The sequence below is a fragment of the Cylas formicarius genome, unplaced genomic scaffold (genome assembly GCF_029955315.1).
Source record: "Cylas formicarius isolate icCylForm1 unplaced genomic scaffold, icCylForm1.1 PGA_scaffold_6__28_contigs__length_40554024, whole genome shotgun sequence".
Classification (NCBI taxonomy): domain Eukaryota; kingdom Metazoa; phylum Arthropoda; class Insecta; order Coleoptera; family Brentidae; genus Cylas; species Cylas formicarius.
The window spans coordinates 9,943,965-9,971,285 of NW_026844347.1; the positions used below are offsets into that span (position 1 = coordinate 9,943,965).

At 32.9% G+C, this 27,321-nt stretch overlaps 3 protein-coding genes across 7 annotated transcripts in view; 2 read left to right on the top strand and 1 right to left on the bottom strand.

Moving 5' to 3' along the window:
• LOC132704125 (excitatory amino acid transporter 2) overlaps window positions 1-7,035 on the bottom strand; it is a 32,186-nt gene extending 25,151 nt beyond the window's left edge. The window contains exon 1 of one of the 3 annotated variants that reach the window (XM_060673920.1): window positions 6,608-7,035. The gene's annotated coding sequence lies outside the window, so the exon portion shown is untranslated. Of the gene's footprint in view, window positions 1-478; window positions 573-4,064; window positions 4,121-6,607 lie in introns of those variants that run through there. The other 2 variants (XM_060673921.1, XM_060673918.1) reach the window with 2 other exon arrangements.
• Window positions 4,491-7,253, top strand: LOC132704128 (acylphosphatase-2-like). The gene is made up of 3 exons (XM_060673925.1): window positions 4,491-4,654; window positions 5,679-5,805; window positions 7,045-7,253. Exons 1-3 carry the CDS (start codon window positions 4,588-4,590, stop codon window positions 7,157-7,159), a joined length of 309 nt encoding a protein of 102 aa, XP_060529908.1. The 5' UTR covers window positions 4,491-4,587; the 3' UTR covers window positions 7,160-7,253.
• Window positions 7,254-7,684: 431 nt separating this feature from the next.
• On the top strand, window positions 7,685-27,009 carry LOC132704124 (splicing factor 3B subunit 1). Of its 3 annotated transcripts, XM_060673915.1 has the most exons (14): window positions 7,685-7,855; window positions 7,918-8,174; window positions 9,050-9,176; window positions 10,137-10,216; window positions 13,666-13,854; window positions 13,911-14,193; window positions 15,407-15,598; window positions 17,095-17,904; window positions 20,533-20,814; window positions 20,876-21,167; window positions 22,399-22,919; window positions 25,407-25,877; window positions 26,157-26,428; window positions 26,485-27,009. In XM_060673915.1, exons 1-14 carry the CDS (start codon window positions 7,828-7,830, stop codon window positions 26,641-26,643), a joined length of 3,963 nt encoding a protein of 1,320 aa, XP_060529898.1. In that variant the 5' UTR covers window positions 7,685-7,827; the 3' UTR covers window positions 26,644-27,009. The 3 variants fall into 3 exon arrangements, with proteins under 3 accessions (XP_060529898.1, XP_060529899.1, XP_060529900.1); XM_060673916.1 differs by lacking the exon at window positions 7,685-7,855 and having other exon boundaries at window positions 8,154-8,174; window positions 9,050-9,646; XM_060673917.1 differs by lacking the exons at window positions 7,685-7,855; window positions 7,918-8,174 and adding an exon at window positions 9,431-9,646 and having other exon boundaries at window positions 9,048-9,176.
• Window positions 27,010-27,321: the final 312 nt, after the last annotated feature.

Consider the following 27,321-nt stretch of genomic DNA (forward strand, 5'->3'; position numbering starts at 1 on the left):
GCTGTGTTTCAGGGTTGCTTGCGGAGATAAACTTTCTTTAGAGTTACTTGGACTTTGCGTAGAATACAAATCCAAATTTAGAAACACATTAAGTTTTAAATAGAAAAACTTTGCAATTAAAAACTAGAAAAAATTACCTAAACTGAATTCTTTACGTAAATATTGTCAAAATATTGAGAAACTTGAAAAAGTTACTTACACTTTGTGTAGGATACGAACCCAAATTTGGAAAAACGTTACATTTTAAATAGAAAACTTAATGTAAATAACTCTGTAAAATTCTAGACATTAAAAACATATGGATCTAAATAAATCATTGATAAAAACCACTGTTTCACTCTTCCTTAAGGCGGGAGTTAAAAAACCCAAAAACAAAGTACAAAATTTGGCGCCAAATGGTCAAAAATTCTTGCCACTTAGCGCGAATTATTGTTATTAATTATATAATTATATACTTAAAAAAAAGGTACCTACTTACCTACTATAGTCGCATTTATCTGAAATCTAAATTCGAGAATTTTATTTTAATTTCCATCCCAAATAATTTTTATCGGTCTTTCTTTCATATCCAGCTGATGTCAGACTCGCGAGACTGCGCGACGGAGGAGCTTTAGCTATTGATTTATTTCTTCGAAATGAACGCCAAAATTTTGATTAACAGTACCGACCGTCGCAAATGCAGTCTCTTCGATTTCTGTCATAGATTTTAATAGGTTTTCATACCGACCAGTTCCAGTATGTCTAAATTACAATCAAATACTTCTTTGAATCGATTGCATTAAGAAATGTTATAGCCTAAATTCTTTTGCATAAATTACAACCATATTTGACTTGATAAATAATAACTTTGGTAAAAATTTTAAAAGTGCAACAGTTTTACTATTAATTTAATTAGTTTATTATTTTGTTATTAATTTGGGCTAGAAAAAAACATCAAGGGAGAAAATAAGAATTAAAATAAATGCTATATTTTTGCAAACTTGAAGGTATTTCAAAAACTATTGGATCTAGGTGTATTAACTTTTAATTAAACTTACCTTAATTTTGATCATACAAATAAAAAACGAAATAATATAAAAAATAATAATATCAGAAATACCCAATTGGAATATCCATGGGGAGAGTTTTATCTCTAAGTTACAGTACCCATACCTAGCTACCTATATACCTATATACCTACTTTTCAGCGAATGAGATAATTTTTATTAGATCTTGCAAACAAATTGACAAAATGAGAAAATATTACCCAAAAAATTTTGTTTTCGAAGAGATTTTCCTCTAATAAAATATATCTGTTAATTACTATTTACAATAAAGACCCATATAGCTATTAGGTAATGTTGTGACATCATTATGGTAAAAATTGATATATTGCAAACGGTATTGTTATTTTCGTAGAGAAGGGATTGACTTTGCGCAAATGCCTGTACATTTCATCCACCACTTTAAGGCATTTTCTTTCTAAACAGTAATTTCCACACACTTAACTCATTTTCCCAGAACATTTAACGAGACCTAGGCATAGTTTGAGAAAATCCTCCCATAAAAATGCTGCATCCAAACTGATTGACGATCTATCCACGGGCATGTTTGTTGTTGAATGCTGCCAGGTCATTGGCTAAAAACTAGATTTTAAATCTCGCTCATGCGCATGTTGAATGAACCTCCGCATTTTTTTTTCGTAGTGGAGCCATAAATTCCTGTACTATCGGTATAGACAGGGCCTCTATATCTCTAATAGCTATATATAAAAAACAATAGCTAATATTATTATAGGCTAATCATCACACATTACAGGTTTCCTAATATCTTGTCAATTTGACGAACTTCAAAATAATTGAAATCCATGTATCTAACTACTTCATTGTGTTTAGTTATTCTTCCTCCATCGCTTCTGTTAAACTTTTCCAACACACATCAATGAAAATTTTCCATAACATTCGTTTCTATTACATACACAATTTACATTTTAAACTAAAATAATTGGTTTGAATTGGTTATTTCTATTTTTATTTGCTAAAAAGAAAGAATAATAAATTACTCCAAATCAAGTAAAAATCCTAGAGTAAGGGAAGACTGAAAAAGAGCATAAGAAACTCTTTTCACGACGTGAGTGTGATTAGTCCCCAGCAGGCATTTCAAAAAACTTTTTTGTATGAAATTTAATAAAAACAAACACTTGCTTTAAGATTACCACACACATGTTTATTGCTTTGACAATTTTTTCGGTATACTGTATCTTCTTCAGAAAGAATCTCTAAACTAACTATCACAGGGTTGACTACAAACTATCCATACAGTATCTAGAATCTTTATTTAAGGGTTTAAGAGGGGAGAATAGAATTCAAGAATGAACTTTTGTGTTCTTGAATCCGTTTCTTCAAACTTCTGAATGTCCGACCTATGTATATTTTTGGACAAGATCCACATGTTAATTTGTATACTCCCGACTTACATAACTTATGTATTTTCGATTTATTATTTTTAATTACAGATCCTAATGTCCTATTACATTTAAAAGCAATATTCCGATTTAGCCTTCTAAGTTTTTTAGCTATTATTTCAATTGGTTGTCCAAAATAAGTTAATGTGTTAAAATTTTTGTTAGAGTATTGTTTAGGAAAGACTAGATTCATGGCCTTGATATATAGTTTCTTTTTTAATAGTGAGTCAATTAAGTTGGGCTCGTAACCGTTGTTCAATGCAATTTGTTTAATTATAGTTAATTCCTTGTCGTAATCTTCTTGATTGAGAAGGACCTGAAGTAATTTATGTAAATAGCTATTAAAAGGGGCAATTTTATTTTGGTATGGAAGTAAGTTAATTGAATTATTATTTTCTAATTCCATTATAAATTTTAAGGAGCTAGGTAAATAATTTGTATAATTCTGTTCCTACAAAAGAAGCGATAACATCATCCACGTATCTATACCAAAATAAAAACTGTTTGGCAAGAGGGTATTGATGTATAATGGATTGTAAATGGTCCATAAAAATTTCGACTAGCATAGGGCTTGGGGATTTCCCATAATTAGATCTTCTTTTGAACTAAATATTCTGTTATGGAATTCAAAGTAGTTTTGGTCTAGACATATTATAAGGGTGTCTTATATTTCTTGCTTTATGATAGGATTTATTTTATTGCGGGTTAACATTTCTTCTATTAGATCTATTGTCTCTATTGGTGGTATACTTGGAAACAAATTGTGGACATCAAATGAAATTAGTTTCGGCTTTTCTGGTAATTCTACGGATTTGATATTCTCTATTAATTGATAAGAATTTTTGATACTATACTTGGCCGAAAATCTACAGTGGTAATTAATTATGTTAATTAGTCTTTTAGATACTTTGTATGACGGTGCTGACATAAAGGATACTACTGGTCTTATTGGCATATCTTCTTTATGAAGTTTCACTAACGAATATAATTTTGGAACTGTTGGGTTCATATTGATTAGGTTAAATTTGTTAGAATCCATAAATAAGCTATTGTTCTTAATACAATCATTTATTTGTTTCTGATACAGATTTGTTGGGTCCGATGGGAGGATTTGGAACTTATTTGGCTCTAAAAATATTGTTGTTTTCTCTATATAATTATTCTTACACATAGCAATCACCGTATTGCCCTTATCTGCTCGAGTATAAACTAAATTATTTTTAGATGATTTGATTAGATGATTGATTTTAATTGAGGCAATTCTTGTTATTTCGGTGTTTGGAAAATTATTATGTTTAGTTTGTTATAGATTTTTAATCGTATTTGCAAAACAATGTTTCTGATAGTTAGGATTATCAATACTATCTAAAGCTAGTTCCATATCTACTCGTAGGTGTTCAAAATTCCTATTATTATTCTTGGTTTCTTTAATGGTATAGTTGAAACCTTTTTGCAATAGAGAAACCTCCTTTTTTGAGAAAATTATGTCAGTTAAATTCATAAATCTATCAAAGAAGGTATGGTCGGAATATGCTTTTTTACAAGAATTATTGTTAAGCTTAGAACTAGTTACAATTAGTCTATTCTAAATAGACGTCTTGCGACAATTCTTTTCACTTACTTCTTTGTTCTACATGATCTAGTTCGCAATGATATGGCGGTGTGACACAGGTTCACTACGTTTTTCTGCTGCTACGGCAGATAGTTCCTACTTTATCAATCATCATCAACCATAATCGATAATTTCGGGTTTTCTCCCAGAAGTTGGAGTTTCCTCCATGCGTGGTTAATGATATCACTGAACCAGTCGGAACATATTTTTTTCATTGTACATGATAACATTCAATGAATCACTCTGTAAAAATAGTATTAAACATTTGCTTATTGCCTGTAAGAAAATTTCAGCGATTTTAAGATCCTCATTAAAAGAGAATGATTTTTATCCTGCCGAGTTTGTTTATCCATTACAAATAATTTGGCTCAGTCAAAACAATCCAAAGCGTCATTTTGCTTTGTTCTGTTTTTGATGGTTTAAATATAGATGAAAGTCTGTCAGTGATCTTGATCGGTACCTATCGATTAGATGAAGTTTATTGTTCATTGTGCTCGTATTTTCATAATTCGATTCGGAATAATAAAAATCCATGGAAAATAACAGAGTTTTAGATCCAGACGTTTCTGTCGATTTTGAAGTGTTTGGGAAAGTGCAAGGTGAGATGGTAATTTATCAGGTATATGAACTTTTTGTCTTAAAATGACGCAAGTAATCGGCCCACAAACTGTGACAGCGAGTACTTTTTTAACGCCTTGTAAATTGAATTTTAGTTGTGGAGGTTATTATTTTATTTAATCTAAGATTTGTCAAGCATGTGTAGTATATTGGATCACACAAAAATTGTAAAAGTTATAGTCAGCACAGTCAGATAAGTAAAAGCAGCTTCAAAAGAAATTTAAAAAAGGGAAGTCTAAGGATAACAGCCCCTCCCATCCAAGTTTTTTGCGAAGAAGAAAATTGTTTGGATAAGAGATAAAAACGAACCAAATTTTGAAAAGATAGCTCCAAATATGCATTTTAGAGTATTAACTTTGATATGTCATAAAAAGAGCCCCAGTATTTTATTGTATTATATTTATCATATATGTTTAACGCATTGACGTTATTTTGAATGTATAAACATGAAATCATCACATTAAAAAGAAATAAAAATAAGGAATAAAAAACACAGAATTTAGTAAAATTGGGAGGAATTTAAAATTGAAATAAAGTGAAGCTAAAGTTGTTGTCAACAATAATAAGAATTATTTTTTTATCACCCTTTAAATCGAATTGTAGTTTTGTGCGGATGCTCATTGCTTGCGTCAAAATTTATTGTGGCTTTGAAACCTAAACTGAGAGACCCAATAAGCCAAAGCCAATATAGATTATAATTTTTTATGTTGACGTTAACTATAGCTATGAACCAATTCGAAAAAAGAAATGTTTGATATTTCTTTATTTCTTTATAAATATTCAACAATTTTTTGAAATTGACAGGAGCCTCTAACTATAATTGCTAATACAGGATACAAACTAATACAATTAAAATGGCATTACATTGTGTTTTGGTGGTGTGTTTATTTTCGCATGGACTTTAAAACTTACTATTCTAGATAATAAGATACATTCAAGCTTCTGGAATTAAAAAAAAACCAATACTTAACTGGTTCTAAAAAAGATTGGACGTGATTCTTTTAGGTTGTGCATTTACTAAATACTGCAAAGAAATGTGCGAAGGATTGGGAATATCAGGCTGGGTAAAAAACACCAAGAAAGGAACAATCGCCGGGAAACTGCAGGGCAAGAAATCAACGGTTGAAAATGTGTATGTTTTTCAGTGAACTAGTTGCGTGCACATTAATAAGAATTTCTATCATATTATCAAACAGCCCGTAGTTTTATTAATATGTTTACTATTCAAGTCGACATTGTTATTTATAGAATCGAAATTTCTAACTGTTGGGCAAATTTATGTACATAGTGTTATTAGGCACATGAAACAATCCAAGGAGAGTATTAACCATAATATTACAACTCGTACTATTACTTCTGAGATATGTGTTTAAAACTAAAAATAATTTTTATATGCAGAACGTTTATGAATGGATAATAAATAACTTTAATCATATTACATATAAAATTTGTTCCTTATAGAAAAATCGCCCAAATCGTTTTAATCTTTACATTGCGTAATTATTTTACTTGTATATTACTTCAAGAGTCGTGTTTTTACTTCAAATTAGCTTGATTTACTTGTATTATATTTTTAAATTACAACTATCAGCAAGCTAGCTAATAGCTTAGATAACTGTATAAGTTAATTGTTCTTGTTGCTGTTTATGTAAACTTCAATAAAGTTCAAAGTTCAATATAGCTACTACAAAGATAGAGGCCCTGCCTAATGCTGATAATACAATAACTGATTAAGCAAAAAATAGAGAAAGTCAATTCAACATGCGCATGTGCAAGATTTGAAATATCATTTTTAACCAATGACCTTGAGCCATTCAATAATCAACATAGCGGTTTTGTTAATAGATCGCCAATAAGTTTGGATGCGGCATTTTTACGGCAATATTTTCTCAAAATATCTCAATTTGACACAGTTAATTTTTTATAGTACTTACTAAAACTTTCTGCATCATATGCTTGTTTATCTGTTCTCAGATTGGATCTGACAAGAATGCAGCTTGCTTTAGGATGTCTTTGATCCCATCGAATCTCTAGGCAAAAAGTAATATCGTTTCGCTTCTTAGATATCTAGATTATTTTAAAAATTTTGAACCAAGTTAATCCGAGTTGTTGAAATCGCAAGATTTGTAGAAAACTGAAAAGTTAACAGTTTTTTCTAAGAAAATGTTTCAATATTTTGAAAAATAATTTAACTTTTTAATATTTTGTATAAAAAGTATTTTGAGAGGTAAAAATAAAGGTTTCAAAATTTTCGTAAATCTTTATGCATAAGCTGGCCCAGGATCAATATTTTCTCAGTAATAAAAATGTGTCCATATGATGAGGACCAGTAGTGATACTGCATAAAAAGATTTTATTTATTTTGTTTTAGGATATACTGGTTGTCAAATACTGGATCACCTGGAGCTAAGATTGAAAGATGCGACTTGGCCAACTGGCAAATGTTAGCCAAGCCCGATTACACAAACTTCAGCATTAGGTTTTGATGGGAACAAATATTGCCACGGCCACTGACGACAATTAATTAAATAAAAGTATTTTGTTGTCTACATATTATATTTTAAATGCATTTTTATAATTAAAATTTTCTTTTATTAATTGTTAAGGGGCTAAAAAATTGTGGTATGCAGTGACGTCACCTATCCTGCCTGAAACAACATTACTGTTATATAAAGCCGACAAGGGAAGTATAGGTAGCATATTACTGTCGCATTACAAATACAATCGACAATAAAATACTACACCTATGATATCCATACCAAGTTGGCATCTCCCTTAGTGCCTAACGGAGTTACATGCAATAAATATTTCATTACGTAATCTTAAGCTGCAAACCATGAACACTAAGGTTAGGGAAGTTGAACGAATATCTTCTTCGCTTTTAGCAGGGAAGTTTACTCTACACATTACCATAGTATATTAGGGTTAAAGTAATAAGCCCCACCCCACTAAATATAAATCAATTACTCACTCTCTCTCTCTCTCTCTCTCTTTGTATTTCTCTTTCTTCCGTTATTTTCTCTTTATCTATGGTTACTTGTCAAAAAGTACATAAACTTCATTTTGTGCAAAAGCATTTGGTGTACGTAGTGATTTAGAGGTTTGATATATTTGTTTACTAATGCTTAATTAGTTGGCTGACAAGTATACCACCATGGAAAATATTCCCAAGACTCATGAAGGTGTGTATACATGTGCCAAATATCAACAATATTTAGTGATTAACTGTCATCCATTGCTCTAGATATTGAGGCGCAGATTCGGGATATTCAGTCTAAGAAGAAGGAAATCCCAGCGGAAAAGAATGAAAAGGGGGTTGGTCTGGGCGAAAGTGGTTACTTTGATAGTGAAATCTATGATGGTAGTAACAAGAAATATGAGGGATATGTAACTTCAATTGCTGCTAATGATGAGCCTGATGAGGATGATGAAGATGAAGGATATTCTAATAAACGTACTGGACTCGGCGCGCCGGTTGCTCTTCTTAATGATATTGCTCAGGTAACATTTTTTATCTATCTGTGTATAAAAATATATAAATACAGTATGTGGAGTTATGTGTCCTAATCCAACCAGTGTAAATATTAGGTGTAATAGTGGATCATAATCTAAATTAAAAAACAAAATAAAGGTTTAAGGTAATAAACCACATAAAACATGGTAAGCTTTAGCAATTCTCAGATGAGCTAGATCTAGATTATTTTGTTTAGCTGACTGAAATTGAGTCTTCTGCATCTGTGGGAATTTGAGGAGTAAATTTTAGGATGGGAATTTAGTTACTTTGTACACTACAGCTAGGTGAAGTTCACATATAAAAAAAGGTGCAACACAACACTGACTTTTCAGATCAAATTGAAACCTTTTTAACCACATATTGGTTCAGTTATTAAATTTGTGTGTCTTTTCAGACCTGGGGCTCAAAAAGGTATACCTTACCAGAGAAGGTAATTTATGCAGGGTTTTTCAAACTCAATGTTCCAATTATATGAACAATGGAAAGCAATTAACAATGTTTTTTAAATATTTGTTACACCCTTTCCAGATCTACTGAACCAGATATCAAAAAATAATTAAATATCTTTTAGCCATTTTAGGTAAAAATGTTTGCATACATAAATTATATCATTTGGCAAAGTGCAAAAATACAAGTTATGCGTGAATGTTAAATGGACCACCATGAATTCTATTGTAGTAATGAAAGAACCCTCCTTATTTGAAGACCACAATAAAATTTGAGCCAAATTGGGACTATAATAGAGCTTAACAGATATTTCCATTGTAAATAAATTTTAGAGAAAATGACCATTATAATTAAGTGAATTTGCAACTGATAAACTCCGTTTTGTAAGTTTTTAATGATTCGTCATTCATTTTAGAGTGAAAAAGATTATGATCCATTTGCGGATAGAAGAAGAGCTACGATTATGGACCGAGAGGATGAATACCGTCAAAAAAGGATTCGGATGATAATTTCACCAGAACGGGTGGATCCTTTTGCCGACGGTAAGTAAATTGCTTCAATCTTTTCCCTTTTTATTGTTATTATTCACAACACTTGTAAAGAAAAGTATTTGCTTGTGAGTTATTGTTATTTTATTTATTTTATGGAATAAAGTCACGAATCACAAGCAGATAGTTTTAAATATTGGGGTATTTGAATGATTTGTGAATGGAATTATTGTATGGATGGAGAGGTTTGATATTAATTGAGAATATACAAAAACTAATGACTCATTTTGTTCTTAATGGACACCCAGATTTAGGTTGACAAGATAAAAGAAGTTTGTTAGTTCAAGGAACATCAGACAAACGTTAATCATATAGAAGTGGTAAAAAAATGCTTAATGGATAAAGTGTGAAAGACTGTGTGCATTGTATAGAAAATTATTAATTTACCCCAGCCTATTTCTAGGTACAATTTGACCGTCTGTTTTCGTGGAACATCCTGTTTTTGAATTGGATCCTTGCTTCACGTACGTATATAAATTTGGTCACCACATTCTCTTCTAGCAAATTAATTCAAATGGATTATATGGGAAGAAATATTCTGTAGGAACTAATGACATTTTTTCACTCATTTTAGAAAAATTTTTGGGAATGTGGTGCTTCAAATGAACGAATTATTCAGATGCATTGAACTGAAATGATTTTAAAATTTCCATGGCATTTGTCTATATGTAAAATTTAAAAGAATATTTTTTTCTCTAATAAAGAATTCACTTGCTTCTCTTGATAAAATATAGGCTCTAAATAACTGAAAAAATGTATAAAAATCATATATAATTAAAACTCTCGTTTTGTTTATATGAGTTCTAATTGCAATTAAACTTCAAATTATATTGAAAACGGTATTTTTAGTTCAATGTTTAAAAATATTCAGACTAACTGCCCTTCTGGCTATCTCTGATTCCATTCACGTGCTTCTTGTTACTAATATGGATGTTCCGCCTCTTGTGATTGCAGGTGGGAAAACACCTGAAGTAAATGCTAGGGGTTACACTCAGATTATGAAAGAAACCCTTTTGAAGGGAGAAGAAAATGAGGTATGTTTCATTCTTTTGTAATACAGGGTAAATATGCATTTTAACTTTTAACTGGTTGTTAAATTAGAGAAAACATTATGCAGTTTATATAAACTGTTTGACACTCAAAACTGATATACAAAAAATGTGGTCTGTGAATGCTCATTTTTTCCACCATCGTTGCATTTTTTTGCAGATTTCAACTAAGTTTTAAAACAATTTTTTTCTATTTGACCAACATCCCTAAAGTCTATTAAGCGTAAAAACTTATGGTTGTCTTTACCGGTTTTTCATATGTATGACAAGTTTAATTAATTAATTTGGCATGTTTGATATACAGTATAACCACTATAACAAAAAAATACATCAACAACTTTAAACATCCATAATTAAAAAATTAAAAATATCTTTGTATGTTCGTAACATCTCAGTCTCAGACCTGTGACCCACCAAAAACTTTTACCATATTTAATTCAATTTGAAGTTCTTGCAAGTGCATAATTTTCTTTGCTAAAGTTGCCAAAATAATCATTTCTTCATCATCAAAAAACTTTAAGGATATTGGAGTTAAGGTTGTTGGAATGTTAGTCTCAGGTTTTGCTTTTTTTTAGAACCAGGTTCTTTCTGTAAAGCCGTTTTACTCATTGAGTGCTGATCCTTGAGTTATATTAATGGTATTAAGTTTGAAGGGTGATACATAACACAAATTTGATGGTTATCATTTTCAAGATCTATAAAGTGGCCTGGGTGAAATTCTTCCGTAGCCATTTATAATGTCCAGGTATAAATGAAATCTAAAAAGCTCTTGTGGATCATTTTGAAGATGTATTTATCTGATTTTGCTTGAAAGAATTATACTCAACTGCCTTATGCCATATCTCCCTTTAAATGTTGACTGTTTGCCAAATTTTGCAGCTAAAAAAACTTGGCCTTCTCATTTATCTCAAATTGACGAGATAATGGTGAGAATGCGATTTTTCTATTGCTGAATATGCAGTTAAAGGATCTTCCTTTTGTTTTTACGTTGACTTAATCTAATAGTAATAATAAATGCCCTAACCATTAATAACAATGAAGTTACAAAATTATATTCCTAATTAAATTTGGCAGCAAAGGACTAGCAAAGGCATACATCTGGCACAGCCCAGAATTTAGCTTAAAATTAACAGACACATAGAAGCAGACAAAGCTTGGAGTGGAAGTGGGAGGGAATTAAGGAGACGGAAGTATCTAAGTAAAGTTTTAGTTACATAGAAACGAAAACGAAATCCTGCTAGCATGTATTTTGCTTACCCAAAAGGCAACTTGTTTTTTAGGGTGAATAGCGCTAGAGAAATGTCTATTAAGGAGATATATTGATTAATGATATTTACACTTTGGTAAGGTATGGTTTAAATAAAAGTACAGTTGAGTGTCATCGGAATAAAGATGATAATGACAAAACAAAATAATCACAAACAGAAGTGGACCTAAAATACCACCCTTGTTAACATCGAATTATTTAAAAAGGAAGGCAGGAAATTTGTTATTATCCTAGGCATTAAAAATGTCATTACTTCTGCAAGAGCGCTTTCACAACTATAACCAGATCTAAAACCATATTGTTTCGGGCGGAAAATACCATAAATATCTAGAACTGTTTTTATTTGCTTGTCCATTATTTTTTCTAGAATCTTAGGGAGTGTAGGTTCTTTTATTTTAGGCAGGGGTGTCTTACACTTTTTACTATGGTACAGGAAAATGATGTTATTGTACTGTACAATTGTGGGGCAACAAAGTGGCACTAAAGTGATATTAATGCTATCGGTTCCCATTCACTTAGTCTTAATAGTTTTAATTCTTGAATATATTTGAGGCGGTAGGTTTTCCTAATACTACATTTTGGTTCGACTTTTATAACTGATCCTAAACATTTCCGTAAAGTCACCAATTTAATTATTTCACGCTTTTGTTTCAAATTTAGCGTTGTACGAGGTGTGTTCACAAAGCAAGGTGTGACTTTGTAATTGGGAGGGCTACGTACATTCCATGTTCGATATTTTTTTGTTATTTTGGTACACATGTCTCTAACATATATTTACAGTTTCAGACAGTTCGCACGTTTACTTTTTTTTGGGAGACAGAAGCGTTAGACGTGTTTTGTGTGCTCGGTGATTTTGTGCTGTAAACAAAACGGAACAAAGAATTTGCGTAAAATTTTGTGAAAAAAATGGAATATAGTGCTGCTAAACACTTGAAATGTTGACAACGGTATATGGTGAATATCTACTTTGAGCGAAAAAAATGTTTAAAGTTGAACAAGCTGTTTCAAGATAGCCGAGGAAACGGCGATGACGACCCTTCGCTCTGAATGCCTCAGCACGACAAAAACTCAAGAAACCCATGAGGTTTGCAACGATTGAGCAGATACAGAAAAAATCGCAGGAAGAACTCACGGCTATAGCAAAAAGTGCTTACCAGAAGTGGTTTGAGGATTGGAAAAAACGTTGGCACAAGAGATAAAACTTAAAAATCACGTTACTTTTTGAACACGCCTCCTATGTTTTCTTGTTAACGGTAAACACCAACCACTGTATTTGACTCAAATGTAAATTATTGAAGATTATATAAAATTTGATTGCCAAAAACTCTCTGATAGGCTTATCAGAGTAAAAAAAATTAAACTTGAAAATTAGTATTAAGAGTACTGATGTGCGCATTTAAGTGTGTCCAGAAAATAGAGGTTTTTTTATTTTATTGGTTTATTTGGCCTTGCAACTCAGGCAACTTCCAGCATCCTCCAGGTTCGTTCACATATTCATACAGTGGAACAGCTTCTAAATATTCATAAAATGACGACCGATTCTTCTAACGGCTCCTGCAATTGTCTCATACGGGATATGCGATCCATCTGGTCTGGTTACCAGCGTGAATACAAGACATCCGGAAACCGTATTAATATATACATAATGGAATAACATATAACAAATCCGCTTAAGGTGAACACTATTTCTCAAATTTATAGGCGCTGCGCTTCTATCAGATAACAAATATACAAAACACTATTTTACATCAAACGACACTTATTTCAACCGATTTGTACATTTTATGGAACGGGGCAGGAGCAACGTCCGCCATGTGTAATGGTTCCCAAAATTCTCCATAATAGAGGTTGTACTGTATAGAGAACAAATAGCAATTGTAACTTTTTCCAGTCTGCAATGGCTATAAAAATTTTGGTAGTTCATCATTTGTCTCTGACCACTTCTAATCATCAGCATTTTTTATGTTCTACTGATGAAATGAAAAAAAAGTAAAAATTGCGTTATGTACTTGTTTTCACATAAATCGAGTTAATACCGATTTGGAGGTACTGGCTTTTAGTTAGATATAAAAATGTGTAATTAAAAAAAAATTAAACGACTTCGTCCCTCTTACCGTATCCGAGATTGCATATCTTGCATATACTACAGTTTCTATGCCGTTTTTAGTTAAGGAAGAAGATCTTGGATAAATCCAAGGACGGATCACTTAAACTTCAAAATGGAGATGCAAAGGCCACCCCGAAGAAGCGTGGCCGATGGGATCAAACAGTTGAAGAGTCCTTTGTGCCTGCAAAGAAAAAGACTCTGGCAGTGTCGACCAGCAGCACTGCTCCAACCCCAGTATGGGAGGGCGATGTATGAACCTTAATATTTTCAAATATTAAAAAGCAACTACAAAAACTTTTTTACAGAAAACTCCGGCCGACATTCGTTGGGACGAAACTCCCGGTCACAAAGGAAGTGAAACTCCCGGTGCTACACCCGGACAGTCCACTCGAATTTGGGATGCTACCCCGGGGGCTGCTACGCCTGGGCGTGAAACTCCCGCACATGATAAAATTTCATCTAGAAGAAATCGTTGGGACGAGACTCCGAAAACTGAGAGGGACACTCCTGGCCACTCGAGTGGATGGGCTGAAACACCTAGAACAGATCGCACCGGAGCTGATCTGATTCAAGAAACTCCTACACCAGGTATTTATTCGCTACATTTGTGTCCTGATTCAGGGTTCTGACTTCACAAAATAATAATAATAATACCCTTAAAAAATGCAAAATTGAACAACAAAATCCAAAGGTCGCTATCAAACCAATTATTATTCTATCTAATCGAAACTAGTTCATTTTGGTATAAATACTCATATATGTTCAGCATTTCACAATTTTTAGAAAGAGAGGTTATGTGTTAAGAAGTTACAATTTTTTTGATTTATTTTTTAGTTTAGGTTTTCAGTTTATATTTAGCAAGTTCTCGATATTTAGTTATTCTAAAATAAAGTGTCTTTTCCAACACTCATCTCTTTCTATTTTGAAATATTTGTTTATCTCCCTTATTTTTACAACAGCGTGCTAGGTTATCATAAAAGTAAATATTTTGGGACCCCTTCTTATTTTCCTTATGTTTAACATTGTCGAAGACGTTAAATAACATTCTTGTAGATTTTTTTTCTCAGAATGCAGTAGCGAAATATAAAATAGTATACCATTTTTCTAAGAAGCACGCAAATAAATGAACATTTTCCAAAATTAAATGCAGAGCCGAGAATTTACTATATCTTAAAAACTGGAAGGGCTATGAGATTGTTGACGTAATCTTTGGTTTTCCCTATAAAAATAATAAAATTATCTCTCGAATACTGTGTGCTTAAGCAATAAAAACACTAATGGTAAAATGGCCTTAATGCGTATGTGTATTGATATTTCACATGTTCACCCTGTATATTCTGGTATTGCTCGTCATTAAATTTTTACTTTATTTTGTCCATATATTTTTTAATATCTTATAAAACTTATCTGCGCACTCAATGCCACATAGTATCTCTTATCTCTCTTATTTATTGTTTCATTCCACAGAGAATAATAACGTTAGAAACCTCCTTATAATTTTCGGCTTTTAATAATATTATTACATACATCACTTATGTCGCTTATTGCTAAAATACTGGATATTATTAAAAAATGTTTTATACCAATTTTTCTAAAAACATCTGAAATTCCTTTCATGTCACCAAGAAATTATTTGTTAGAGAATGTTTTTTTTTTTAAGTTCAACTTTAAGGAACTTGTGTTTTGGTAACACATAGCACTACAATAATTTTTGTGTTTGATAAACTTATTAGGTTTTGCTTAAAATTTTCTAGTTGTATTTTGAGATTTAACCTTCTCCTTTTGATAATTATTTTAACAGGAGCATCCAAGCGCAGATCAAGGTGGGACGAAACTCCGTCTGCAGTGACTCCATCGCAAGCCACTATGACTCCCGGTGCGATGACACCTCAAACACCTCACGGAACCCCAGGACACTCGACGCCAATGTTGACTCCAGGAGGTTCTACGCCGGTCGGAACTAAAGCTATGGCCATGGCTACACCCACACCGGGTATGCAGCGACTTAAAATATCTAAATTGAAATGCAAAATTTGCTATCAAGGAATTGGATAGTTTCGGACTGGGTTTCTGAATAAGTTAAGTCTGCAGGATAATAAATAACAAAATAATAATTAAATAAAAACCTCTCTTGTTTTGGTTTTGTTTGGTTTTAATCAAGTACAGAGAAAGCGAAGATCTACTTCTTTAAGTTAGCCCACTTACTGCTTCGAGTTTGAATTCAATATTGGTCATCATAGATTGGGCGGAGCTAACTTAAAATCGTTTTCTTAAATGAACTAATGTACAACAGCGCAAGATAAAAATGTTAATGTCAATGTTAATTTATATGTACCAATTTAGCTTGCGATCTTTGTTAATTATTCAGAGTGCTTCATAAAGGATGGGCAATCTAAACTGGAGATACTAGACACCAAAATGTTATGATTGAGCTCAACACGTCTCATATAAATATTGCTGTTTTTTTTAGGCACAGGGTGTTCAAAGTTTAAATTTTTAGGTTATAATATTTTGCAAATATTGACCAAATTGTAGGCGAGCTGATAAATCTTGAGGCAATAACTGATGAACACAAATTAAAATTTCGTTTGTCTTCTTCATAAACGGTTAAAGTTTTTGGAGCACTGTTATTCCTTTTCTGGCGAAGTGATAGTGTTTCATCTAAACACTTGCAAGCAAGTTTACAAAGTGTAAGATTAAATTCTTTTCGATTTAGTGTAGTGTAGTACATTTCTCGGAACTCCGCAAGTCCATTAAAATTTGCATCTCACTACGAGAAAAATTATTATGTCCCGGCATTTTGTGATTATCAGCTAATATGTTTGCACAAGTAGTAACCAACTTAACCAACCAGTTAAGTTGGTTTACATGTTAATGACATGTAAACTTGAAAAATACTTAGAAGAAAATAGCAATATTGGAAATTCGAATATATTGAACATTTGATTTAAAAATTTTTTTACCAAAATTGTTATTTTTAAGTGTTTACAGGAGAACCTTATATTTTTGTAACTGAATCTTGCTTTAAAAATCTTCTTTCTATTTTGGATGAATGAATTGTTCTTTCACTTTTATGGTGCTTCTTCCTACGATATCAATTATACTATAAAAATTTCAAAAAGTTCAGAATAAAATGTAAACTTTGAACACCCTGGAACATTTGTATGAGGCATGTTGAGCTGAATGATAATATTTTGGTGTCGAGAATCTTCCTGTATAATTAACCAGGATCGCAAACAAATAGCAATAGCAATTTGTATTGTTTCATATAGGTGGTACATTTACAGTTTTTCTTTTTAAGATTTTGTTGTACATTGAATCATTTAAGAACACATTGATTACATGTGATTTCTTTTAGTGTCTTGAACAGGACAATGAAACTGCAGATGCGTTGATGTATAAGAAATTATTTTTCATAAATTCCTGAATATCGAAACACAGGCTCTTAAATTCTTACAAAATTTACTAATATGATTTATAAATTGGTAGGGCATTTAGCTTCAATGACTCCGGAACAGTTGCAAGCTTATAGATGGGAGCGTGAGATCGATGAAAGAAATCGGCCTTATTCAGACGAAGAACTGGACGCCATGTTCCCTCCCGGCTACAAGGTGTTACCCCCACCGGCTGGCTACATTCCCATAAGAACACCAGCTAGGAAACTGACAGCAACACCGACGCCTCTAGTTGGATCCACACCTGTAGGCTTCTTTATCCAAACAGAAGACAAGACCGCGAAGTTTCTGGATAACCAACCGAAAGGTCAAAACTTGCCCTTCATGAAGCCAGAGGACGCGCAGTATTTCGACAAGCTCCTGGTGGACGTGGATGAAGACGCCTTGAGCCCGGAGGAACAGAAAGAACGCAAAATTATGAAACTGCTTTTGAAAATCAAGAACGGAACCCCACCGATGCGTAAAGCCGCTTTGAGGCAAATCACCGACAAGGCGCGGGAATTCGGCGCCGGTCCACTCTTCAACCAGATCCTTCCTTTGCTTATGAGTCCAACCCTGGAAGATCAGGAGCGTCACTTGTTGGTTAAAGTGATCGATCGAATTCTGTACAAGCTAGACGACTTGGTGCGTCCTTACGTCCATAAGATCCTTGTCGTTATTGAACCGTTGCTCATCGACGAAGATTACTACGCCCGCGTGGAGGGTCGTGAGATCATTTCGAATTTGGCGAAGGCTGCCGGCTTGGCCACCATGATTTCCACCATGAGACCCGACATTGATAATATCGATGAATATGTGAGAAACACTACGGCTCGTGCTTTCGCAGTAGTAGCTTCCGCGTTGGGTAAGTTTACTAAGTACAAGGTCTTCCATTTTGGGTACTTTTGTATATAGGTATATCCGATATTTTTATATATTGATAGTAGTGATTTCCGCAACAATGGGTATAGGGTATAGTAGGGTATTTTTGAAAATTAGCTATTGAAAAGGTGAAACAATATTTATATAGAGTGGTATAGATTTTTTTTACCTTTCAACCAATTTTTTTTTTAATTTCAATTATAATGAAGATACTTTAACAGGGAATTCAGCAGATTAAAATAAGTAAACTTAATGTCCAAAAATTGCGAGAAAATCTTTTTTTTATCAAAAAAAAACTTTTCTAGCTTTCCCTTTCGAACTTAAAAACAAATTTATAGCAGAGATAAACTTGTTTTTGTTTACCCAGTGCCATTTTTTTGTTAATAAATTTAGATACCCTGATCAATTTTAAATGAAAACGGGTTTCCTCCGTTTTTTCGCTGAAATATACAGACTGGTTCGAATTATAATAAAGAAACTTTAACCGCGTATTCAGCAGATAAAAATAGGTAAAACGGTTCACATAAACTTGTCCAAAAACGCTTCGTTTTGGAGAAGTGTAGAAAAATTGATAAAAAAAATCTTTCCTATTTTGGAAAAAATCGTTTTTTCGTATTTAAAAGTAACTTGAAACCTAATATTTGCAATTTAAATTAAAATGATTCGCGCTAATTCAAATCGCTTTTCTTTGCACGATATTTCGAGAAATTATAATTAATTATAAATATTATACAATAATACCTACCAAAAAACGTTTTTTTTTAACCTGTATAGTTTTTTCTTGTATGATGGTAAGGCGAGCAGTTATAAAATAATTGCATCAAGGATTTGTACGTTCCTACGTGCTGTATAGATTTTCTGCATGTCGGTTCCCTTGGAATTGTGAGATTAAAAATCTGCACACTTTTCGTTTGACCAATCTACCAAATAAATCGTTAGCATAGACTCGCATCGCTGGGATGCAACCAGAAATATCATTTCGGTTTTGTGTTTTTTATAGCAAATAACTAGTAGTAAGGCGGCGGCATCTCTGTAGATAAAAATTTCTGGTAGACTTTCGTGATATATGAATGTTCCATTATTTGGATATTGGTGGAGAATATAAGATGTGTCATCCCATTATTGGAATGATATCATATGATTTAATTTAAAAAAATACAGCGATCAGCCAGGCCATAATGTTGTCTGTGGTGCTGGGTTGCCAAATCGAGCAACCCAGCATTTAATAAACTCAGATATTTTTAACATGGACATTGCTAATCTCATAAAATCAAACACTTAAAATAATTTGTTTCAGTATTAGTGTTAACAAGATTTCGGCACCACTAGTTTAATACGTCCAAATAGGAAAAAACCTTCTAACTTGCCATTCCCACATACTTAATTGTTTTCCCAGAACATTCAAACTTATTCATGATCTGTCAGCGGCCATGTTTGGTTGTCGAATGGTCACGACATTTTAAATCTTGCGCATATTGAATGGACCTTTTAAAAAAAATATCATGGTTGTATAGTTAACAAAATTTATTTGGTCATCCTTAGTTTAGTACATTACAAAAAAACTCATTTTTACCTTAACCATTGCTGTATCGAACCTTAGGTAGACCTTAGGGTTTTTCTAAATTTAATTGAATTGTTACTTCCATTTTTTAGAATTTATTTAATTATTAAACCAATTTAGCAAAAAAATAATTACTACTTTACTATCCTTGAGCATTTACAGTGATTTAATCCTGGACAAAATGGCAATTATTTGAAAAATGTTTTCCCTATTAAAAAAGTGTTTATTTTTATACTCGCCTTCAATAAACTCATATACCCTGTCGAACTGTAATCATAACGATTATCAATTTTGTTTTTTTTTTAATTATTCTTTCAACAACCTTTATAAATTTTCGGATATTTGAATATTTTCCTGGCATAATTTTTGCCTGGTAATATTAAATAATTTGTAAGATTTAGAGAGTTAAAATCGTGTGACAACGCCGGTCCGGTGGAGATTCGCTTTCCAAAAACCAAATAAAAAAAGTTTATATAAACGAAGTTCCGGAAATGTTTAGTTTCCAAGGTGTTAAATTTGTTAAAAAAAAATTGTTTTTCACGATTTTGTTGAAATTTGGCAACTGCATTAGTCCATTGCTATCCCAGTAGGTACCTTAATGAATATTATAGCCAAATAAATGTATGCCACTGACATTTTTTGTGCAATTTTTGTTATTTACTTTCAATAAGTCACTAAAAGTACAACTTCTTTGGTTTTTTGTTCTTTTCGTATCTTGCTTCGTTGTCAAGCAAAAAATAGAAATCATGAAAATTTACTAAACTTATATTTGTAAACATTTACTTTTCGAATTCTGCTCACAGAAAACTTAGTTAACAAGAAATAATGCTAGAGAAAATTGTGAAAATGGCCACATCAGTCTCATTGCAGATATTGGGTTGGTGACGTAAGAATTTTCACACATTTTTTTTTGTGTTCAAGTATAGTTTAAACTAAGCAATTATAAGAAAATGTAGCAATATTGGCAGATGCCTAAACACTTAAATGCTACGTTTCTCAGAGTGCTAGTACTACAGAACGGGTATATCAGAGCATGTGTCTTATTTTTAGGAATTCCGTCATTGCTTCCGTTTTTAAAAGCGGTTTGTCGTTCAAAAAAATCGTGGCAGGCTAGACACACTGGCATAAAAATCGTCCAACAAATTGCAATCCTAATGGGTTGTGCGATATTGCCCCATTTGAAGTCTCTGGTGGAGATTATCGAACATGGCTTGGTAGACGAACAACAGAAGGTAAGGACCATTACCGCCCTCGGTATCGCCGCTTTGGCGGAAGCTGCTACTCCATATGGTATCGAGAGTTTCGATTCGGTGCTGAAACCTTTATGGAAAGGTATGTTCCATCAGCAAATCTTTTCAACCTCAGAAACCTCGCTTATTTTAATATATTTTAGGTATAAGAACTCATCGCGGTAAAGGTTTGGCAGCCTTTTTAAAGGCTATTGGTTATTTGATTCCCCTTATGGATGCCGAATATGCCAATTATTACACAAGGGAAGTAATGTTGATTTTGATCAGAGAATTTCAATCTCCTGATGAGGAAATGAAGAAAATTGTGTTGAAGGTGGTGAAGCAGTGTTGTTCGACCGACGGTGTGGAGCCTCAGTATATTAAAGAGGAAATCCTTCCCCAATTCTTCAAGCATTTTTGGAATCATAGAATGGCGCTAGATAGACGTAACTATAGGTAAGCGCGATCTCATATTTTTTTTGTTACAATAGAGATGTCCACAAAAAAATCGTATTATAAAATTAAAATCAAAAATTGTTTTAAAAATAAAACATCGGTTCAAATTCGTTAAACACGCTCTCATTGGTAGATATTGATTATTATTTTTCTTCAATATTTGTATAATTCCGAACTTTAAAAAAAAGATATTTCATTGATTTACCTTGTATTTAACTTGTATTAAAATTTGAATAGACCGTATCTTTAAGGGTAATTCATTGGATGATTAAAGAATATGTAAGTCCGCAATCGCTTTATTTTTCTTATATATGGTACGCCACTGTTTGAAAAAGTTAAATTACATTTTTAAACTTGGAATTTTGGTTTGTCCGTCGAAGCGAAAAAATTAAAATGCACATAATGTAACTATTGTAACTTAATGTACTGTTGAATATAAAAACTTGAATTAAACAAGGTGAATATTGTTTCTACCCATTATGAGCCTTTACCAAACAATCAGCAAAGCATCTAAAGCAGTTTCAATTAAAATGAAAAAAAAAAAAGAAAGTTTTTTCGTTTCTATAATTATTTTTTGTTATATTTTTATTTCTTTTTATATTTTTAATTTAAATTATTTGCATTTGTAAAGCCACGAAGGCAAAGATTTCATTTATGAGTATCTAGTTGCAAAACATAGTCCCACTAGTTCACTGATTTCATTATTATACAAACTATATTTCCACACTCCACCATTCAAATCTAACATATTTTCTAATCTTTCTTATCCAGTGCATTAAAACTTTGATGTTTAAACACTTTCTATGCTCCCTACTGATTGCTGCTTTATTTCTGCTTTATTTATCAAGAATAAATAAATAATAATGTACTCAACTACATATCTGTAATCATCCCTAAAACTCAAACCAGCAAAAATTCAGATGACTCTCCTCTGAAGAACAAACATAACATAGGGCATAATATAGGGAAACAGTGCCAAAAAAGGCGACCCTGTGACACACAATCTGATAAACTCCTTAACTGAAAACCATTGCTCTTAAGCCTGGGAAATATTCTCAATATATCTATATTAATTTTAATCATACACCTGAAGTATTGAGTCTTGCGTTATCGGCAATGACAAAATTTCATGACAAATTAATTTCGTGGTCGCTATGGCTTACTAAACTGCTAAAATCTCGAATACTAATGGAACTTTCTATAAGTTTACTTTGAATTGCTTTATTTTCAGGCAATTAGTCGACACCACGGTCGAAATCGCAAACAAAGTAGGAGCATCCGAAATAATCAACAGAATCGTGGATGACTTAAAAGACGAAAACGAGCAGTATAGGAAAATGGTTATGGAAAGTATTGAAAAAATAATGGGCAATTTGGGCGCCGCCGACATCGACTCCCGACTTGAAGAACAACTGATCGACGGCATCCTGTACGCATTTCAAGAACAGACGACTGAGGACGTAGTGATGCTCAACGGTTTCGGTACCATCGTCAATCAGCTGGGCAAAAGGGTGAAGCCCTACCTGCCGCAGATTTGCGGTACTATTCTCTGGCGCTTGAACAATAAATCAGCAAAAGTGCGACAACAAGCCGCGGATTTAATATCGAGAATAGCTGTGGTCATGAAAACTTGCCAGGAAGAAAAGTTGATGGGTCACTTGGGTGTGGTATTGTACGAGTACTTGGGAGAGGAATATCCCGAGGTGCTGGGATCCATACTCGGCGCCCTTAAGGCGATCGTTAATGTCATTGGTAAGTAATTTCAAGAAACATAAATAGGGCAAGAAGAGTGACTTTTGGTTGGTGGTTTCTTGTCGTGGGGGCGCATAGTTATTAGGTAATAAAGTGATCACATTACTTAAAAATTGATACGCCCATGCCTTTATATTTCACCCACTAACCAGCACATTGCGTAATTTTCTTTCTAAAACACGATATCCACTTACCGTTTTTTTCCGGAAGGTTTAAAAATTTAAAAATTCCGCATCCAAATGTATTGACTACATGTCAGCGGCCATGTTGGTTATTGAATGCCCTTGGGCCTTATTCGTTTAAAGCCAGAATTTAAAACGAGAATTAAAATCTCGTGCATGCGCCTATTGAATGGATTTTCTAAAAATTGTTAAAAACAATTTTTTTTAGCTGATTTAAGCTTAAATTCGACAATGTTTACGTTATTAACTCATATCTCGTGTTCTAACCCATAGTATTACTTGTTATGACATCATATAATTTAGTCGTTATAAAAATTGCTGGTTGGTGTTCCTGAAAAATTGCTCCAAAAATTTCGTATAAAATCCTTGTTGTGCCACTGGATCGTTGGGCGGGATTAGAAAATGACAGCGATTGCGGTTGCTAAGTCGCGCAAACCTCCGTTTAATAAGCTCAAATATGAAAAACACTGTTTTAGCGAACTTATTGTTTTGTATACCACAAAGACTTCCCAATTATTTTTTAACACGAAAGTTACGTATCTTATAATTCATAGATGAAAAAAATACTGATTAAACGATCTTGACGAACACTAGCGTTGTGGAATTGACCGGTCAATTTTTGTTTGTGTCAATTGACTGAAATAATTTTAAAAATACAATGAAATTAATTTTTATTTATTTATATTATTATTAAATAATGATAGATAACACTTTACAATTGCAATATGTTATGTAAAACATTTTAATCGAATATGACTAGTTAATTAAGAAGTGGTCAATTGAACAGCCTCAACATTAACTAACACTAGAAACAATTCCAATTAATTGTTAGCGAAACCTCAAAAAAAATTGTTTTTTCTTTATTAGTGTTATTAACATTTGCCCGCCAATAGTTTATTACGTCCAAATATGATTAGGCGTTCTTCTTATTTAAACGTCTCTAGTTCGCTACAAGCTTAATCAATAAAAATTACAAAAGTAAGTGACTCATCACTGCAACTACATTTTCTTTCAGTACCGCTAAAGGTTCTTGCTTCTAACAAAATCACTAACTACTCGAGAGGTCGCCATTTCAAAAAAAGCTACATTAAAAAGTTCTATTCGGCAAGTTACAGTTTCAGAACATCTCCAGTTTAATGTTGGAGTACTTTGATTTTATTTACCATATCAGCTAGAAAAATCCAATAGATTATTAACCAAGGCACGTTCGTCCTGCTCAGCACAATACTATCAATAATTAAATCCCTAATGATTTTAAATCATCTGGAAAAGTACCCCGCACAAAATTAATAAAAATAGTGTCTCGAATGTGTTGTATCATCGTTAGTGGACATTGTTCATGACTTGGGTGTTTTATTAGATTCTAAATTATCTTCTGTCGATCACATACAAAAGATGGTGCCAGAAGCCATTACAATGTTGACGCATTAAAGATTTTATATTTTTTGAGTCTAGGCATTTGAGTCTAGCGGTGGGCAGCGGAGCGAGTGTTTAGTAAACGAGTGATTTAAAAAGTTTAACAAACGTGTGGCATAATATACTTTTTCTACGCCCGTTAGTTTTATTGGGTACATTTTTGCCAAACAGCACAAGACGAAAAAATTAGTTCACAGCAAAGATTCTGAGATTTTCTTAATAATTTCAAAATCAAAATTATTAAAGCAACATGAACAATGAAAATGTTTTTTACTTTAAAACCCTCAGAGATATAAAAATGTAAGAATAGTAAAATACAAAAATGCTGGTACATGCAGTAGTTTTCTTTGAAGATCATTAAGGTAACTACTACGTGTCATGCATATGCTACGCATAAAATATGCTCGAAGCTTAATAAAATAAAATAAAATATTTGTTCAAATCGCATTGACTTATTTTTAGTAATTAAGGGTTCCTGTTACCTTGTTTTTGGAGTATGAAATTTATGAGTGTTTCGAATCTATTAATTATCAATATCATTAAGAAAATTGTTTTCAAATTTCAACTGATCACTTTCTAATCCAAAAAATATCCGCCCTATATTGAATGTTTTTTATTAAAAATTTATTCAGTTAGCATCAAACTGACTTAAAACTTGTTGCATAACACACCATTAAAAGATCAATTCAATACTTACTGTAATTAACCACCTTGTACGTCCCTCCATATGATACATAACAACAGTGCCGTCCGGCACGTTTTTCTTAGTAAGAAAACGTGAGAGAGACGAGCGGAATTGGAGGGCGTGCCTGCCTTTTTTTGCCCTGTTTTGTTCGGTGGTAATTGGTAGTGCGAAAATTGTCAGCTGATCCGAACTTGTAACTTTCAGGTATGACTAAGATGACTCCTCCCATAAAAGACTTGCTGCCTCGCCTGACGCCGATTTTAAAGAACAGACACGAAAAGGTGCAAGAAAACTGCATCGATTTGGTCGGGCGTATCGCCGACAGGGGGCCTGAGTATGTATCCGCGAGAGAGTGGATGAGAATTTGCTTCGAGTTGTTGGAGCTGCTGAAGGCCCATAAAAAGGCGATCCGCAGAGCGACGGTGAACACGTTCGGTTATATAGCAAAGGCGATCGGCCCTCACGATGTACTGGCGACGCTGCTAAACAACTTAAAGGTGCAAGAACGTCAAAACCGAGTTTGCACCACTGTGGCTATCGCCATCGTCGCGGAAACTTGCTCGCCGTTTACCGTGTTGCCCGCGTTGATGAACGAATACAGAGTTCCAGAGTTAAACGTCCAAAATGGCGTGTTGAAATCATTGTCATTTTTGTTCGAGTACATTGGCGAAATGGGTAAGTTCTTTCTAGGCAATCAGAAAAAAAACACTTCTTAAATCACAAAAGGTACTTCTCTCCTCTTCCTCTGCCAGGTCAAAATTTTTGTGCATTTAGAATATGATCGGTGTGTCGGTCGGTAAATATTAAGGGCCTTTTGGTCGAATCGACATTAAATCCCATGTCGGAATTCTCCAATTCCTCTAGACATACTTTTTTTTTTTTGATGACGCTGTAAAAAATTTAATTTTCAAAATAGTTTAAGAGTTATTTCTTACTATGCGGTTCTCGTTTCAGGTAAGGATTATATATACGCGGTGGCTCCACTGCTGGAAGATGCTTTAATGGATCGAGACTTGGTGCACAGACAAACTGCTTGTGCGGCAATTAAGCATATGGCACTGGGGGTATATGGTTTCGGATGTGAAGATGCCCTCATTCATCTGTTAAACTACGTCTGGCCAAATATATTCGAAACATCGCCCCATCTGGTGCAAGCTTTTATGGACGCGATAGAAGGAATGAGAGTGGCTCTTGGCCCAATCAAGATTTTGCAATACACTCTTCAGGTAAGTGGCATAAATTATAATTTCAAAAGCTTATATTTAATTTTTTTTAAATGTAGGGTCTGTTCCATCCGGCGAGGAAAGTGCGGGACGTTTATTGGAAAATTTACAATTCTCTTTATATCGGCGGACAAGATTCTTTAGTGGCCGGTTACCCGAGAATCGCCAACGATCCTAAAAATCAGTATATTAGATATGAATTAGATTATATTTTGTAAGTGTAGATTTTGTATGATTTAAGACATTTGGTATAACTCTCTCATGTTGTAGTCACAAAATTCTATCGATTTATGCCAATTACAATTTGTATATACAATTAGATCAGTAGAGGTGTGCACAGTAGTAACGACAATTAAAATTTGATGGTGATTCTTTTTATTGATTTTGAATCGTCTTGGTGTTATATTTCATTTTCTTAAAACAAAAGTTGGTTTATGTTATATAACAAGAGCAAGCAACTCCACCAAGGATTGCCTAATTAGGTCATATCTTTTCCACGAGAATGCTTGGGCTTGTGGTATATTAGTATGTTGTCCTAGCTTATTTTCATGGATTCGTTTTCACCAAATATACATGTTAATGCTAAATTGATTTTATTTGAAATTATTCCCCTATTTTCAGATGCACTTTTAATTTTAAACATCAAATTTAAGAGTGTAAAATATTTTATATTACCAATGAACCTTCCTTCATGTTTTTATCTTTAATCTGCATGAAATGTAAAATTAATTTTCGTTTATATAAAAATACAATTTAGTAATCATCAATATTGCCTTGGAAAACAAAGCATTTATTATTTCTAAAAACATGAAATAATTTGCCTTTTTTTTTTCAATGAAAATTTGTCTCACTTTCAAGGTGAATACCACTTACAATTTTTAGAATACATACATATT